Here is a 16,063-nt window from a genome sequence, read left to right as displayed (position 1 = left end):
CCGTCAACTGCAGCAACAGCAAAAGACAGATGCTCCGGCTGGATCATATAATCCACGGTGATTGAACGTTTCGTATATTTCCTGATATTTCTTCTTTGTTTAAATGCGTAATTCATTACGTTTGTATTAAATATCATACAATGATTTTTATTTAAAATGTGAAATCAATTATAGACCTTAGCAAAATTTTAATACGGCCCCATTATTAATCTTATAAAGTAGGGACTTCGAAGATAATATAAAGAGCGAAGACATATAAACTAGCAGTGAAATGGAGTAGGCCTAATATAACTTAAATAGATATTCAACATCAATCATTGTTCCTTGGATAGGAACAAGTCCCGACTTCAATAATCTGCTTAACCTTACCTTTGGTATAGGATAGGTACTGTATAACCCTTAGTTGACGATGTTTTTCTGTTAATCTTGTAACAGATATCGCCTGAAATCAATACCATGTTGACATTTACAAAAGTTTGTGTTCGAGACACAAATATATCGAGATTACACTGCGATAACTGCTTTAGTCGAAAAGTATATGCGAGTGTTTCTTTACGTCATCGATAATAATCGTAAAGATGCTTATCTGACATTTGTATACCTGTTGGAACTATAAGTACAGTAAAGTATATTATTCCGATGGAAACAATGCTGTCAATAACATGGCCACTTTCCTTCAAGTCATTTCATTATTATTATTATTATTATTATTATTATTATTATTATTATTATTATTATTATTATTATTATTATACTCGAGAGGAAATTAAACTCAGAATAAATATGGGAAATGCCTGTTATTATTCGGTTGAGAAGCTTTTATCATCCAGTCTGCTGTCAAAAAATCTGAAAGTTAGAATTTATAAAACAGTTATATTACCGGTTGTTCTTTATAGTTGTGAAGCTTGGACTCTCACTTTGAGAGAGGAACATAAGTTAAGGGAGAATAAGGTTCTTAGGAAAATATTTGGGGCTAAGCAGGATGAAGTTACAGGAGAATGGAGAAAGTTACACAACGCAGAGCTGCACGCATTGTATTCTTCACCTGACATAATTAGGAACATTAAATCCAGACGTTTGAGATGGACAGGGCATGTAGCACATATGGGCGAATCCATAAATGCATATAGAGTGTTAGTTGGGAGGCCGGAGGGAAAAGGACCTTTAGGGAGGCCGAGACGTAGATGGGAAGATAATATGAAGAGTCCACTGCAAGAATGATCAATGTCACTGTCTTGTCGAAAATGAACCAAGATTATCAATGCATAGCTTAAGACATATAGAATGTACATATAGAGTTATATGACATTAACACTGATAGTCATTGTCCAGTAATGATCGGAAAATCACAGTTAAACTTTGACCGCTAAGCATTTCAAACTTCCTATTGCTTCTCCTGAAAAATGTATTCCAAATGACATCCATCATTCTTGCAGTGGACTCTTCATATTAAAATTGATATGAGGGTGGTGGGATATGATGATAGAGAATGGATTAATCTTGCTCAGGATAGGGACCAATGGCGGGCTTATGCGAGGGCGGCAATGAACCTCCGGGTTCCTTAAAAGCCAGTAAGTAAGTAAGTAAGTAAGTAAGTAAGTAAGTAAGTAAGTAAGTAAGTAAGTAAGTAAGTAAGTAAGTAAGTATTATTATTATTATTATTATTATTATTATTATTATTATTATTATTATTATTAGGGCTAGGATTATTATAACATTCAATCACTCATAGTCTTCTGACCAAGGTCAGGTATTTCACTGCAAACCCAGCATTCTTTCCTATCTTCCGCCTTCCATTAGTTTCTGCATGTGATCCATCTAATGTTGTCCATCATCTGATATCTTCTTCTGTCACGAACTTTTCTCCCATTCACCATTTCTTCCAGTACATCCTTTAGGAGGCAGTTTCTTCTTAGCGAGCGCGTTCTGGGAATGCTATGGAAATGTGACGGAGAAATATTGAGGGAATTATGAAGATTCCTAATATATGGAAACAGGAGGACTCCGAATAAAACCCTAACTGCGACCTTGTCCCAGACCTGACCGGGACTCGAACATGGGCCGCCTGATAGTAATCTGACATAAAAAATTCAGCTGCGAAAATAAATCCAGTGTTTTATAGAATTTCTAAGACAGAATGTTTGTATTCGATATACGAACATAATTAATATCAAGAACATAGTTAAGATTTTATGATGCACTTGTATACCAACGAACTGTGGAAAAGGCTGCTCAAATTGAGATCTAAAGCTGTTTTGAAAGCTAAATTTTGTATCTTATGTTTCATATTGGTAGATGTTTTTATCCAGTTGACATTTTATTTACAATATCTCTAAATATAGGCCCATGACTTTCCAAGAAAGAGTTAATTTTATAACCCTATAGGTAACTCAGACTAAATCTAGACAAATCACAAGCTATAATAATGGGCCACCAACGAGCATTAAACAAAATAAATCTAGCCACTGTATCAAAGACAAAAATAAATAATACCACAATTACATATAGTAAGACAGTAAAAAACTTAGGGGTATATTTAGATTCAAATTTAAATTTTCAAAGTCAAGTGATCTACATATGTAAGAAAACTTTTTCCATAATTAATTCCTTCAGACACTTAACCAACGTTTTACCTCTCAACCTTAAAAAGAACCTGATCCAAACTTTAGCGATGCCCCATTTCGATTATTGCGATTCTCTATTCACGAATCTAAATACTGATCTTGCCTATAGACTACAGCGTGTTCACAATATCTGCGTTCGTTTCGTTTGTAACATTAGAAAATTCGATCATGTAACACTGTCACTAGAATTGTTGTCGTGGAATCCACTTAAAGAAAGAAGATTCTTCAACTCCCTCTTATTACTATTTAAAATCATCCACACCTCCACACCCTCTTACCTAGCATCTCGTTTATTTTACCTTTCACTACCTTGAACCCCGAACATGTACCTTCTCTCTATTCCTCTGCACAGAACATCCTTCTACTCATCATCTTTCAGCATATCTATTCCACGCCTCTGGAACTCTCTCCCTGACTATGTAAGAGACTGTCGGACAATATCAAAATTCAAATTTAAATTAAAAAATCACATTCTAGTTCATGGAATTGCTTGTTGAACACATGTCAGGTTGCGCAACTTCACCTTAACCCATGACATGTAGTAAATATTGTAACTATGCTGTTGTAAAATTGACAATTAATATGTAATGTATTTATTATTATTATTATTATTATTATTATTATTATTATTATTATTATTATCAGTTATCACTATCATCATTGCTATCTCTGTTTTTCTTTCTTTTTTTTCTTGTATTAGCTCGATGAGAGCTCTATAGTATTTTTTTGGCCATGTTGACCCTCTATAATGCTTTAATTTAATTTGTATTATTTTCACCAGCGTCTGTATTTCTTTTTTGTATTTATATGTGGTATCTGGTGGGATGGAAGAGAAGGCCTTATGGCTTTAATCCTATCAGATTAAATAAATAAATACGAGTAACTGACATCATAGTTTCTATAGATCGACAATGACACTAGAAAAATGAGGAATATGATTTGTGTTGTCTCTCTTAAATAGTGATGAATAATGAGAATCTACAGCAAATTTCGATTTGCTTGCGTAAAAAATAGAAATTCCCACCTATAAAAAAAACTGTAATTATTTTCCAGCTCTTTTGCGCAGGAGCCCAAAGAAAACGGAGGGCAATAAAATGAAAGACATTATAGTAAAACAAGGAATTAATACAGAGTGGAGGTAGATTAAAGAATCGTAAATTCTACATGAATGTTTAAATGCTGCATATTTTTAATTTACTAGAGCCGAAGCTTTTAAAATTCCGAACAGCAATAATAATTAATATTTTCAATAATATTAATTTTATAGTCACTAATTATAAAACGCACACAAACTCGAGATGCAATACTAATGACTGAAATTCTTTAGACAAAACAGGTAATAGAGATCATTCGCAAGGAAGTTTTGAGACAATAAAAAAATTCCATGCGGGTTTCATTATTATTCCTTCTTGGTAATAGATCAATTATCATAAAACATTTAACATTTACGTCTTGTTGAGAGAATAAAACCAATATGTCAGCTATAATAAAGCCTGCAACGAATAAGAGAGAGAGAGAGAGACTGGGAGAGAGGAAGACCACCAGTCATTTCGTAAGTCATCGGGACCCGTCCTAGAACGGCACTTCTAATACGCACTCTGCTAATGGGACGATGCAAAAAAAAAAATATGCCGCGCACAGATATTCAGCATTATAACATAAACTGCAAACGAGCGACCATCTCGAGTTTACAGCTCATTAAAAATGGCCGCGTCGTTTCAAACCTCGTAATGTAGCTCAGGAGTTATTAACTCTCATTTAGAAGGCACTTTATGGTTTCGGCCAATTATGTTAACCCCGGGCATTTCATTTGCAGCAATTATCTGTAATAATTAACTCATATACTTATTCTCAATGCTAGTTATTAGGTATTTTATTATTATTATTATTATTATTATTATTATTATTATTATTATTATTATTATTATCATTATTATTATTGTCATCATCATCATCGTCATCATCACCATCATCATCATCATCATATACATACAGGATGTTCCATTTATCTTGTGCACCTATTATAACTTTTTTGTTTGTACAGATATTGGAATTTTTGTTTTTAAGAGTTATGTTAGAACGAGGGGCTAACATGAGTGTAGAGCAGCGGTGGCGAAAATGTAATCGTGCGCCGAGCCACTGTGTAACTTTCAACGTGCATAGCACCTATGGAGGGAGGCGGAAACCCGAAGGGGAAGTGAAGCAACTGTCTGACTTATTAACGAATTTTCATTTTCCTTACGTCAAGCACTTAAATATAATTTTATACAGTACAAGGCTACAAACTAATGTTTAGTACATGTAACGAAGAAAGAAATGCACAATAAATGAACAATATCACAACCTAAAATTAACTGTCTTCAGAATGTCTCTGCGACAGAGTTTCGAAATCAGGAATTATGTCACTTACTGCCAGTCGTAGTTGATCACGAAGGTATTTGTCTGTCAGTCGTGATCTAAATTTGGTTTTCACTATTTTCATTGTTGAAAATTATTTTTCACAAACGTAAGTTGTAGCGAACATGGCTTCAACAGAGCAAGCGAAAGAACGAAGCTTCAGATATTTATTTTTTGGCAAAGATTTGAAAAGTTCAACATTTGTGAAGTCCTTACATCTAGCTTTCATTTAACATCACATTGTAAATCTCTGAGTTTAAATTGAAGATCTAACCGCATTATTCGTACATCTGCTGAAAAGGATCGACGTACAGAGATAATAATAATAATAATAATAATAATAATAATAATAATAATAATAATAATAATAATAATAATAATAATAATAACACTTAACCTTTTAATGTTTCACGAGTGACATGTAGTATAATGGCGTTTTGTCTTATACAACAGATTTCCTCGTAATACTTGTGAACAAATCATAGGCCTACATTTAATATTCTCATCATATTGGCAGCAAAAAAATGCGTCCTCCCATCCTACTTGAAACTTTCGTTTTTGTAGAGGTACATGGTTTCGAGAGAGACATTGCGACGATACGCCACTCGCAGGTCAGAGACAAATACAAATGGAACGGAGTTTGACTCCAGTGAGTGAGAGGGTGGGGGTTGGGGGAGGTAGGAAGCAAGAGAAATGCATAGCTATCATTGTGAGCCACAATGTGCTCGCGAGTCACATTTTCGCCACGGCTGGTGTAGAGAATTGTTGCATGTAGCTACATTATTGTACAAGATACACGTGACGTCATCAATTTTTCAAATAGCACTACATACTTTAATCATGTTACATTGATTACACACATTAAGACGAGTTCAAAACTGTATCAATATGTTAGGTATTTTGTCTGGCAATATGAAATTCATTGGTTTGACTAAATTAATTCGCGAGATCTAACCTAAAAATGTTTTTTTGCTTGACTACATAAAATTATTAGTACTATCTCCGAAAACCAAATATCACCATGAAATGTATGCTTAAGAATACTTGCTCCTAATGGTTTTGCTATTCTAGTTATAATTGCTGTCTCCATGAGCATAATTCCTTCTTCATTATCTTCTTTCGGTTAAATCTGAAAGAACAGAACGCCAGTAGGGGATGTTATCCCCACTCTCGCAGCACGATTTACGCTTTCTTGATGAAGTCTCTGCCAAGCTTTTTCCTCTTTTTGACATTATTGCAATAAAAATCTAAACACGAAAGAAATTCATTAAAATGTGAAATGGTATTTCTATTGATTACCCACCTGCATTATCACACCCAAGTATGTTGTTTTTATTTACAGTTACCTGACTGTAGTCTTGAATTGTAACCACAACGCAACACATAAAAACAACTATTATGTATTAATACTAATACTGATATTAATTAATTATTAGTATGTTCAAATTTCACTAGCTTTCAGTAATCTAGTACAATTTTAATGTCATGGAACTCCAGTACCGACAACGTCTGTCTCAGCTGCCAACATAACAGTTGCAAAATAACTACCATTTGTAGTATTTTTCAGTATCTAAATTCGAAACGAAGTTGGCAAAAGAAAATTCAACCTGCAAACTAAAAATCACCACAATCCACTAGTATATGGGCTATTCCATATGAAATCGATCAGTACAAAACCTCGCATTTTTTTTAATACTCTAATTTTTTCCCTATTTATACAAGGTGCTGAGGACAGTGCATTTTAAAAAATATACTATCGAAAGTCAAACGGTTTTCGTACTATTAAGCGACAAATTTAGCGTATTTTATTAAAACAAGCCTCTTTCCGCGTTCAGAACTCTGGAACCATTTACTGCAGAACATTGAACGGGAGCTCATTTTGAAGCTGACATTTGGTAGGTTAAGCTAAGAAGTAATCCTTATTTTTATTCTATACAGAGAGACAGATAATCTGATTTTACTTATTTTTAGGCTTTTTGCCCATTTGTAAAAATGTAAAAAAAAAAAATTGAGAAAAAACCTTGCATTATTAAGAGGAATTCGGCATTGTTTGCTTAGTGGCTTGGCAATAAGTTTCGAGGGTATTAAATAAATTATTTTCACACGCCTGGACTTGAACGGCCGCACTGGCCGAGAGCTGAAGATAAGCGAGCGTTGGGTGTCATTTTACTCCTGTGTTTATGAAAACTTGTGATAAAGTTAGCCCAACTATGCGCTACTAGGCGAAACACCACGTTTTTGTCGCCTGGCCTTGCTTGTCTCGGCTAAATCCTGCCTCATAGTCAGCTGGTTACTTCACGCGCGTACTATTCATTTTCTTTTTTTGATATTTTCAATACTGTCTTATCAACGGTGCACCAGTAAAAAATATGAGTTTATTTGTACTTTCAATGCTGAATCTATCCACATATTTTAAAAATATTTTTTCGTGGGCAAAGGCGTCTTAATGAAGAAAAATCTAAATTTCTCAATTTCCATAAAAAGTAAGAAAAACTGTTTACATGTCAATATAAACTTTAATTTCTCAGCATCAAAATAAACCATGATTTTGATCATTGGGTGAAAGGGTATCGGAGCCACAACAGTTTACTTACTTACTTACAAATGGCTTTTAAGGAACCCGAAGGTTCTTTGCCGCCCTCACATAAGCCCACCATCGGTCCCTATCCTGTGCAAGATTAATCCAGTCTCTATCATCATATCCCACCTCCCTCAAATCCATATTAATATTATCCTCCCAACTACGTCTCGGCCTCCCCAAAGGTATTTTTCCCTCCGGTCTTCCAACTAACACTCTATATGCATTTCTGGATTCGCCCATACGTGCTACATGCCCTGGCCATCTCAAACGTCTGGATTTAATGTTCCTAATTATGTCAGGTGAAGAATACAATGCGTGCAGTTCTGCGTTGTGTAACTTTCTCCATTCTCCTGTAACTTCATCCTGCTTAGCCCCAAATATTTTCCTAAGCACCTTATTCTCAAACACTCTTAACCTATGTTCCTCTCTCAAAGTGAGAGTCCAAGTTTCACAACCATTAAGAACAACCGGTAATATAATTGTTTTATAAATTCTAACTTTCAGATTTTTTGACAGCAGTCTGGATGATAAAAGCTTCTCAACCGAATAATAATAGGCATTTCCCATATTTATTCTGTGTTTAATTTCCTCTCGAGTATCATGGTAATACTGATATTAATTAATTATAAGTATGTTCAAATTTCACTAGCTTTCAGTAATCTAGTACAATTTTAATGTCATGGAGCTCCAGTACCGACAACTTTTGTCTCAGCTGACAACATAACAGTTACAAAATCACTACCATTTCTAGTATTTTTCAGTATCTAAACTCGAAGCGAAGTTGGCAAAAGAAAATTCAAACTGCAAACTAGAAAATCACCACAATCCACTAGTATATGTAGTACTGGGGGGAAAATGGTTAGGTTTCACCCTTAGGATATGAAGTAAGCTGACCCAGACTGTAGTTTGTTTTGATTCCAAGCATGTCGGGCTCACTAGACCTCATGGCATGACACCGACGAAGCTAATTCTGTTTCCTGGACGGCTTTAAAGTGAAAAATCGCTACACTACGCGTGAAAACAGTATAAACTGCAACAACGCTTCGTAGGCCTAATTACATTTCCTATCTAACTGCGGGGTTGCTGTGATATATAGACTTTTAATTGAAATTAATCTCCAAAAATTTTTGTATGCCACCCATTGGAACAATTTTTTATTACTGTGATATTAATGAGTATATTGCATGCTACGGATTATGCCCAGCACCAGATCCAGGACACTGATATACTCCGCATTAGAGCGTTGTAGGCCTAACTGTTGATATTTGCTATTAAATATTCTAATGCTTGGTGGCCACATCCAATTCACCAGAAAAAGGTCGAGACGGTAATATTACCTAATGTCATTAGATTGAGAGATAGACTGGTTAACACAGACCAAGAGGACATTTCTGTGCTTGTTACACATGAAATACATCGTAACAAAGAATTAATGAATGCAGGAAGCGAGCGATTCAGAGATTCATATGCGGTGACCAATGAGATAGTCACAGAGTCGCCTTGTGTACTGTTGAGGTTATGTGACGAGAGGGGCCATGGGAATGTTGCATGCGACCAGCAACAATGAGCGTAAAAATAATTCCATCCGCACTTAAACGTACTTATTAGCTTCAGACCGTATAAAAGCTATGCAAATTGTCATGATAACTCAAATACTATAGCTTCTAGTAATGAACAGAAGCTATGCTAGTTATCCTAGTGATCCAGATATTATTATAGCTACACTCGTTAGCCTGATAGGTAGCCCAGATCCGTTAGCTTGCACTACCTTATAGAAACAACAGTAATTATCAGGATAGTCAAGATATTATACCGTACCTTTAATGTAGCCTACAAGTTGCACTGGTTGTCACGGTAACCCAGATATTGTATCTTGTACAATCGATGCTACACTTTTTCGCAGGGATGTGTTGGAGGGGGCCAATTGTGAAGTAAGTAAACTTACAGTCTCCCAATTGTCAGCGTAATGAATATTAAAATTACCGGCAGTTTGGAACATATTTTGAAGGTAAAAAGTTGTTGTTATTATTATTATTACTGTTACAAAGTAACAAATTTTGTCCCCCTTCCCGCTCCGTATTTCTCCGCTGCCTACCACTCTTCTTCTTTTTCTTCTTCTTCTTCTTTTTCTTCTTCTTCTTCTTTTGCGAGTCCTTTTCTTAAATTATTGCCAGCACATCCCTACTTGTTCGCAAGGTAACGCATATACTGTACGATCGTATAAAAAGAACTACAGGCCTAATATAATCTAATATATAAAAGTGAATGTGGGTATGTATGTATGTATGTACGTTCCCTATATAGATCTACACGCTTTGACCAATATGTACCAAAGTTTGCACATTTAACCTTCATAACCAGGAGAAGAACATAGGCTATATTGAAATTGTTAAAATGGACGTTAAATTAATTAAAACAGTAAAAAATAAAAATAAATACTATCAAACATTCATGCATAATACTAAATGCAATCTTCTATAGTCAATTGTTCTTTATTATTGTCTATTGTATTCAACATCGACTTTCATGAGGCCATGGAAAAAGCAAAACGATATAAAATAACATTGTAGATACATCATGAAGGCCAAAATGTAGACATTTCATGCAATAAGTATCCTTATGAAGTCCAGAACCGTATTATGTATTTCTCGAGACAGTTGTAGATAGTGAGTAGACTATGTTTTATCAAACTGAATTCTTAAATTCTTTGAAATCACAAGAATTGCCAACAGATAATTTAATACTTAATATTGAATCACCGATAGTACTATTGCGAAATATTGATCCACAAGAATTATGCAATGGAATAGGAATTGGTGTGAAAAAAACTCATGACAAACGTACTCTTATAATTATTTTTTCTCTGCCTCTGTACAATGTCACATTTTTGGCGGAGAGGAAAGGAGACGGAAGAAAAATTAATGGTATTTAATACGCTGACAGCCACGACTAAGATAAAGCACTTGAAATTTAGCGGTATCTGACCGGCAGAGATAAATAAACAAAAATAAATATATAAATTGAAAACAAAGTTGAACGTCTTGCACATGATGAAATATTTTCTTTTCGGTGCCTGATCTACAATTGTTTTAAATTTAGTAAAACCTGGCAGGCATTTGGCTAAGGAGTATTAAATCATGTAAGTGAAGTTAAGTAAAGATTCATCTTTATGTGCGAGGAGAGCTTAGTAAAACAATTCGATTTGGTTGTCTATAGTTGGGTTTCCGAAATTTCCGAAAATTTAACAACCAGTTCATTTGAAAACAGAAGCAGAAAGGAAAACCCGGGCAACGCCGGGTACTTTCAGCTAGTAATATATAAATACCAACAGAAGACCTATGAGCTATAGGCCTATCGGCAATAGCAGCAACATTATCAGTGTGCTATTGGCAACGTGTGAAACTTGGACGCTCACTTTGAGAGAGGAACGGAGGTTAAGGGTGTTTGAGAATAAGGTGCTTAGGAAAATGTTTGGGGCTAAGAGGGATGAAGTTACAGGAGAATGGAGAACTGGACGCATTGTATTCTTCACCTGACATGATTAAGAACATTAAATCCAGACTTTGAGATGGGCAGGGCATGTAGCACGTATGGGCAAATCCAGAAATGCATATAGAGCAGAGTGCTACAGAACAGCGCTTACAACCGGCTTATATTCGAACGGTTGCAGATCAACCGGCGAGTTTGGACATTCGTTCGAATGTCCGGCCTTGAAGCAGTTGCGCCTGGCTAGACAGAACCACAGATATATAGGACAGAATACCTAGCGCATTTCACCATACAGGAACTCTGATGACATTTTGTAACTGCATAAATGGAGTAACAATCGAAGGAAACTTACTTTTCCTAATTAAAAAATGGGTTAGCTTGAAATTCTTAGGAAAATATTTGGGGCTAAGAGGGATGAAGTTGCAGGAGAATGGAGAAAGTTGCACAAAGCAGAACTGCACGCATTGTATTCTTCACCTGACGTAATTAGGAACATTAAATTCAGACATTTCAGATGGGCAGTGGATGTAGCACGTATGGGTTAATCCAGATATGTATATAGAGTGTAAATTGGAAGGCCGGAGAAAAAAAGACCTTTGGGGAGGCCGAAATGTAGATGGGAGGATAATATTAAAATGGATTTGAGGGAGGTGGAATATGATGACAGGGACTGGATTAATCTTGCTCGGGATAGAGACCGATGGTGGGCTTATGTGAGGGCGGCAATGAACCTTAAAAGCCATAAGAAAGTACTGGCAACGTACCTTGAAAGTAGCTCTTGGTACGGAGGTAGCTGACGGAGAGCCGGAGGATGGACAGGCGGTCGAGTTTGGACAGGATGTTCTGCTCGAAGGGTAGCAGGCTGGCCAGGGTGTCCAGCTCTGCGTTCAGCCGCTCCCGATGCCGCTTGCTAGGGTTGCTCTTCGTCACCCCGTCCTTGGGCGGAGGTTTCAAGCTGCAACAGCAACATAAAATGCACTCATAATAGGACTATCTTTTCTTTAGGATCAGACTCTACTCACCATCGAGTTTAATAATATAGAAGAACAGCGCACAAATGTGCATTTGATAATATATCAGTTTTTGGAATATTCCATGAGTTAATCATTCTCTTCTGACATTTGCTGAAATGGTATCGCTCACACAGTTCACCATATAACACACATGTACACTCCACTCAGGGCTCGTGGAACGCTCGATTGTTGAGCATAATATACAGTATTGTATGATATGATATAATGCACAAATGTGCATTTGGTAATATATCAGTTTTTGGAATATTCCATGAGTGAGTCATTCTCTTCTGACATTTACTGAAATGGTATCGCTCACACAGTTCACCATATAACACACATGTACACTCCACTGAGGGCTCGTGGAACGCTCGATTGTTGAGCATAATATACAGTACTGTATGATATGATATAATGCACAAATGTGCATTTGGTAATATATCAGTTTTTGGAATATTCCATGAGTGAGTCGTTCTCTTCTGACATTTGCTGAAATGGTATCGCTCTCACAGTTCACCATATAACACACATGTACACTCCACTCAGGGCTCGTGGAACGCTCGATTGTTGAGCATAATATACAGTATTGTATGATATGATATAATGCACAAATGTGCATTTGGTAATACATCAGTTTTTGGAATATTCCATGAGTGAGTCGTTCTCTTCTGACATTTGCTGAAATGGTATCGCTCACACAGTTCACCATATAACACACATGTACACTCCACTCAGGGCTCGTGGAACGCTCGATTGTTGAGCATAATATACAGTATTGTATGATATGATATAATGCACAAATGTGCATTTGGTAATATATCAGTTTTTGGAATATTCCATGAGTGAGTCGTTCTCTTCTGACATTTGCTGAAATGGTATCGCTCACACAGTTCACCATATAACACACATGTACACTCCACTGAGGGCTCGTGGAACGCTCGATTGTTGAGCATAATATACAGTATTGTTTGATATGATATAATGCACAAATGTGCATTTGGTAATATATCAGTTTTTGGAATATTCCATGAGTGAGTCGTTCTCTTCTGACATTTGCTGAAATGGTATCGCTCACACAGTTCACCATATAACACACATGTACACTCCACGTGAGGGCTCGTGGAACGCTCGATTGTTGAGCATAATATACAGTATTGTATGATATGATATAATGCACAAATGTGCATTTGGTAATATATCAGTTTTTGGAATATTCCATGAGTGAGTCGTTCTCTTCTGACACTTGCTGAAATGGTATCGCTCACACAGTTCAACATATAACACACATGTACACTCCACTGAGGGCTCGTGGAACCCTCGATTGTTGAGCATAATATACAGTATTGTATGATATGATATAATGCACAAATGTGCATTTGGTAATATATCAGTTTTTGGAATATTCCATGAGTGAGTCGTTCTCTTCTGACATTTGCCGAAATGGTATCGCTCACACAGTTCACCATATAACACACATGTACACTCCACTCAGGGCTCGTGGAACGCTCGATTGTTGAGCATAATATACAGTATTGTATGATATGATATAATGCACAAATGTGCATTTGGTAATATATCAGTTTTTGGAATATTCCATGAGTGAGTCGTTCTCTTCTGACATTTGCTGAAATGGTATCGCTCACACAGTTCACCATATAACACACATGTATACTCCACTCAGGGCTCGTGGAACGCTCGATTGTTGAGCATAATATACAGTATTGTATGATATGATATAATGCACAAATGTGCATTTGGTAATATATCAGTTTTTGGAATATTCCATGAGTGAGTCGTTCTCTTCTGACATTTGCTGAAATGGTATCGCTCACACAGTTCACCATATAACACACATGTACACTCCACTCAGGGCTCGTGGAACGCTCGATTGTTGAGCATAATATACAGTATCGTATGATATGATATAATGCACAAATGTGCATTTGGTAATATATCAGTTTTTGGAATATTCCATGAGTGAGTCGTTCTCTTCTGACATTTGCCGAAATGGTATCGCTCACACAGTTCACCATATAACACACATGTACACTCCACTGAGGGCTCGTGGAACCCTCGATTGTTCAGCATAATATACAGTATTGTATGATATGATATAATTTATTGTCACTCAACCATTTGGTCCTACTGGCCCTTCACATTATTTTGTATATATATATATATATATATATATATATATATATATATATATATATATATATACACACACACATATACTAGTGGCTTGTGCAGCAAATGCTGCAAACTAAGTTCATTAGACGTTCAAATAAATATTTTTCAGATTTATTTTCAATGAAGAATGCCAGTTCCATAATAATGAAACATACTCCCTCTGAATGGTTTTTTAGGCCAAATACTTTTTCTTGAACCTATACATTTTCAGTTTTTTAGTTTGAACGGAAAGCGCAAGTAACAATGTCAGGACGATCAGTCGGTTTTTCATGTGAGAGTAAAGCAATAGTTATTTCAGGTCATTGCGGATTGTAGGTGAAAATTTTAAAAAAGTTAGGTTTGCTATGCTTTCGAACAACAGACATAGCATCCTGGTATATCTACTGCATGTTTCGTAAACTACCTTGAAATGTAGAGGGTAAAATCATTTTATCCTGCTAAGAGATCTTGCTGAAATGATCGGGAGACTACAAAATCTTGTAGGCCTCTTATTTTATCAGTAATACCTTTAGGTCTTCCGTAGGAACTCTAATTTTTGCGCTCTCTCGAGCCAATACTGAAGAGAACCACGCATATAAATATCTACACCACAGCGCCATTAAATATATGAAAAAGACCCAGCCCCACTTGAGTAATAACTATAAAAATATTTGATTTTTAATAACAGTATTATTATCTTACGTAAGTTTATAGTTTTCAGTAACATATAAACTTACTATATAGCCACCACTCAGTAAATTATAGAAATCAAGATCTAATTTAAGTTATTCTCTACATCTACTTATATAACCCCAAAACGTTTCACTTTCATATCATCAATATAGCATTAATATGTATAATTAATGAAAAATAGTCACATCATGGCATTAACAATAATAATATTTTATTTCTAATGGTAATAATGTTATTAAACCACCTCAAGTTTTGTAGTTTTTAATATCCAATACACAGCTATACTCAGAAAATTACACACCACAGAATCAGACCTGTAAATTATTTGCAGTAAGTATTGAAGTTTTGAATAAGCAATTTAATTTGAGCTGTAAATATGTCAGCATTCTTGCAGATCACGGCCTTCGTGTAATATTGTTTACTGTAGTGTGTGTGTTTTGTTTTATTCTGAAATGCAATTAGTTAGCGACGACAGATGGATTTTAGAAAATAGGAAAATTATTTTGAAAAATTTACATTTCACTGAAAACTACTATTTTTCCGAAAAACTTTAGGTTTCAAGCTTCAAAATGAGGGGTCATTTATTAAAACCCGTCCAGCCGTTTTCCCGTAATTTCCATTACCAGTTCAAATTATATATATAGATATATACTGTATATATATATATATATATATATATATATATATATATATATATATATATATATATATGTTATTATTAAATAACCGTGTAGAAGAACTCTAATTCACCAAGTGGTATGCTAGGGTTTTAGTTTTTGTTATACCGTATACTACTTATCTATACTACTTATTTTTACACAGATAATGGTGAAATATGAATCTACAGTCTTTTAAAGATAAAGTTTAGCAAGTCTATAAATTGTCTGTAGCAACAAGGTTTTTTAATCACTTCACATAGTGGAGTCCTGTATTCGGTGTCGCAGTCCAGAAGATGTGTCTTTATTTGAAATCTCTTTGCTTCAATAATAGGACAGTCAAATAGAAGGTGTTTCACACCGTGAAGATCTTCGCGGCAGGAGCATGTAGAGTCGATGTCTGCTGAAATGTTGAATCTATCGAAGTAAGTGCCAAATTTC

At 35.5% G+C, this 16,063-nt stretch overlaps 1 protein-coding gene across 3 annotated transcripts in view; it reads right to left on the bottom strand.

The window, feature by feature from the left end:
• ss (spineless) overlaps window positions 1-16,063 on the bottom strand; it is an 897,601-nt gene that overhangs the window by 588,344 nt on the left and 293,194 nt on the right. For all 3 annotated transcript variants that reach the window (XM_069839220.1, XM_069839219.1, XM_069839218.1), the window contains exon 2: window positions 11,856-12,046. In XM_069839220.1, the coding sequence (XP_069695321.1) occupies window positions 11,856-12,046 (191 nt within the window). The remainder of the gene's footprint in view (window positions 1-11,855; window positions 12,047-16,063) is intronic.

Source organism: Periplaneta americana, chromosome 11, assembly GCF_040183065.1.
Source record: "Periplaneta americana isolate PAMFEO1 chromosome 11, P.americana_PAMFEO1_priV1, whole genome shotgun sequence".
Classification (NCBI taxonomy): domain Eukaryota; kingdom Metazoa; phylum Arthropoda; class Insecta; order Blattodea; family Blattidae; genus Periplaneta; species Periplaneta americana.
The sequence above is the reverse complement of the archived record's forward strand: the minus strand, read 5'-3'. Positions and strand labels throughout refer to the sequence as shown.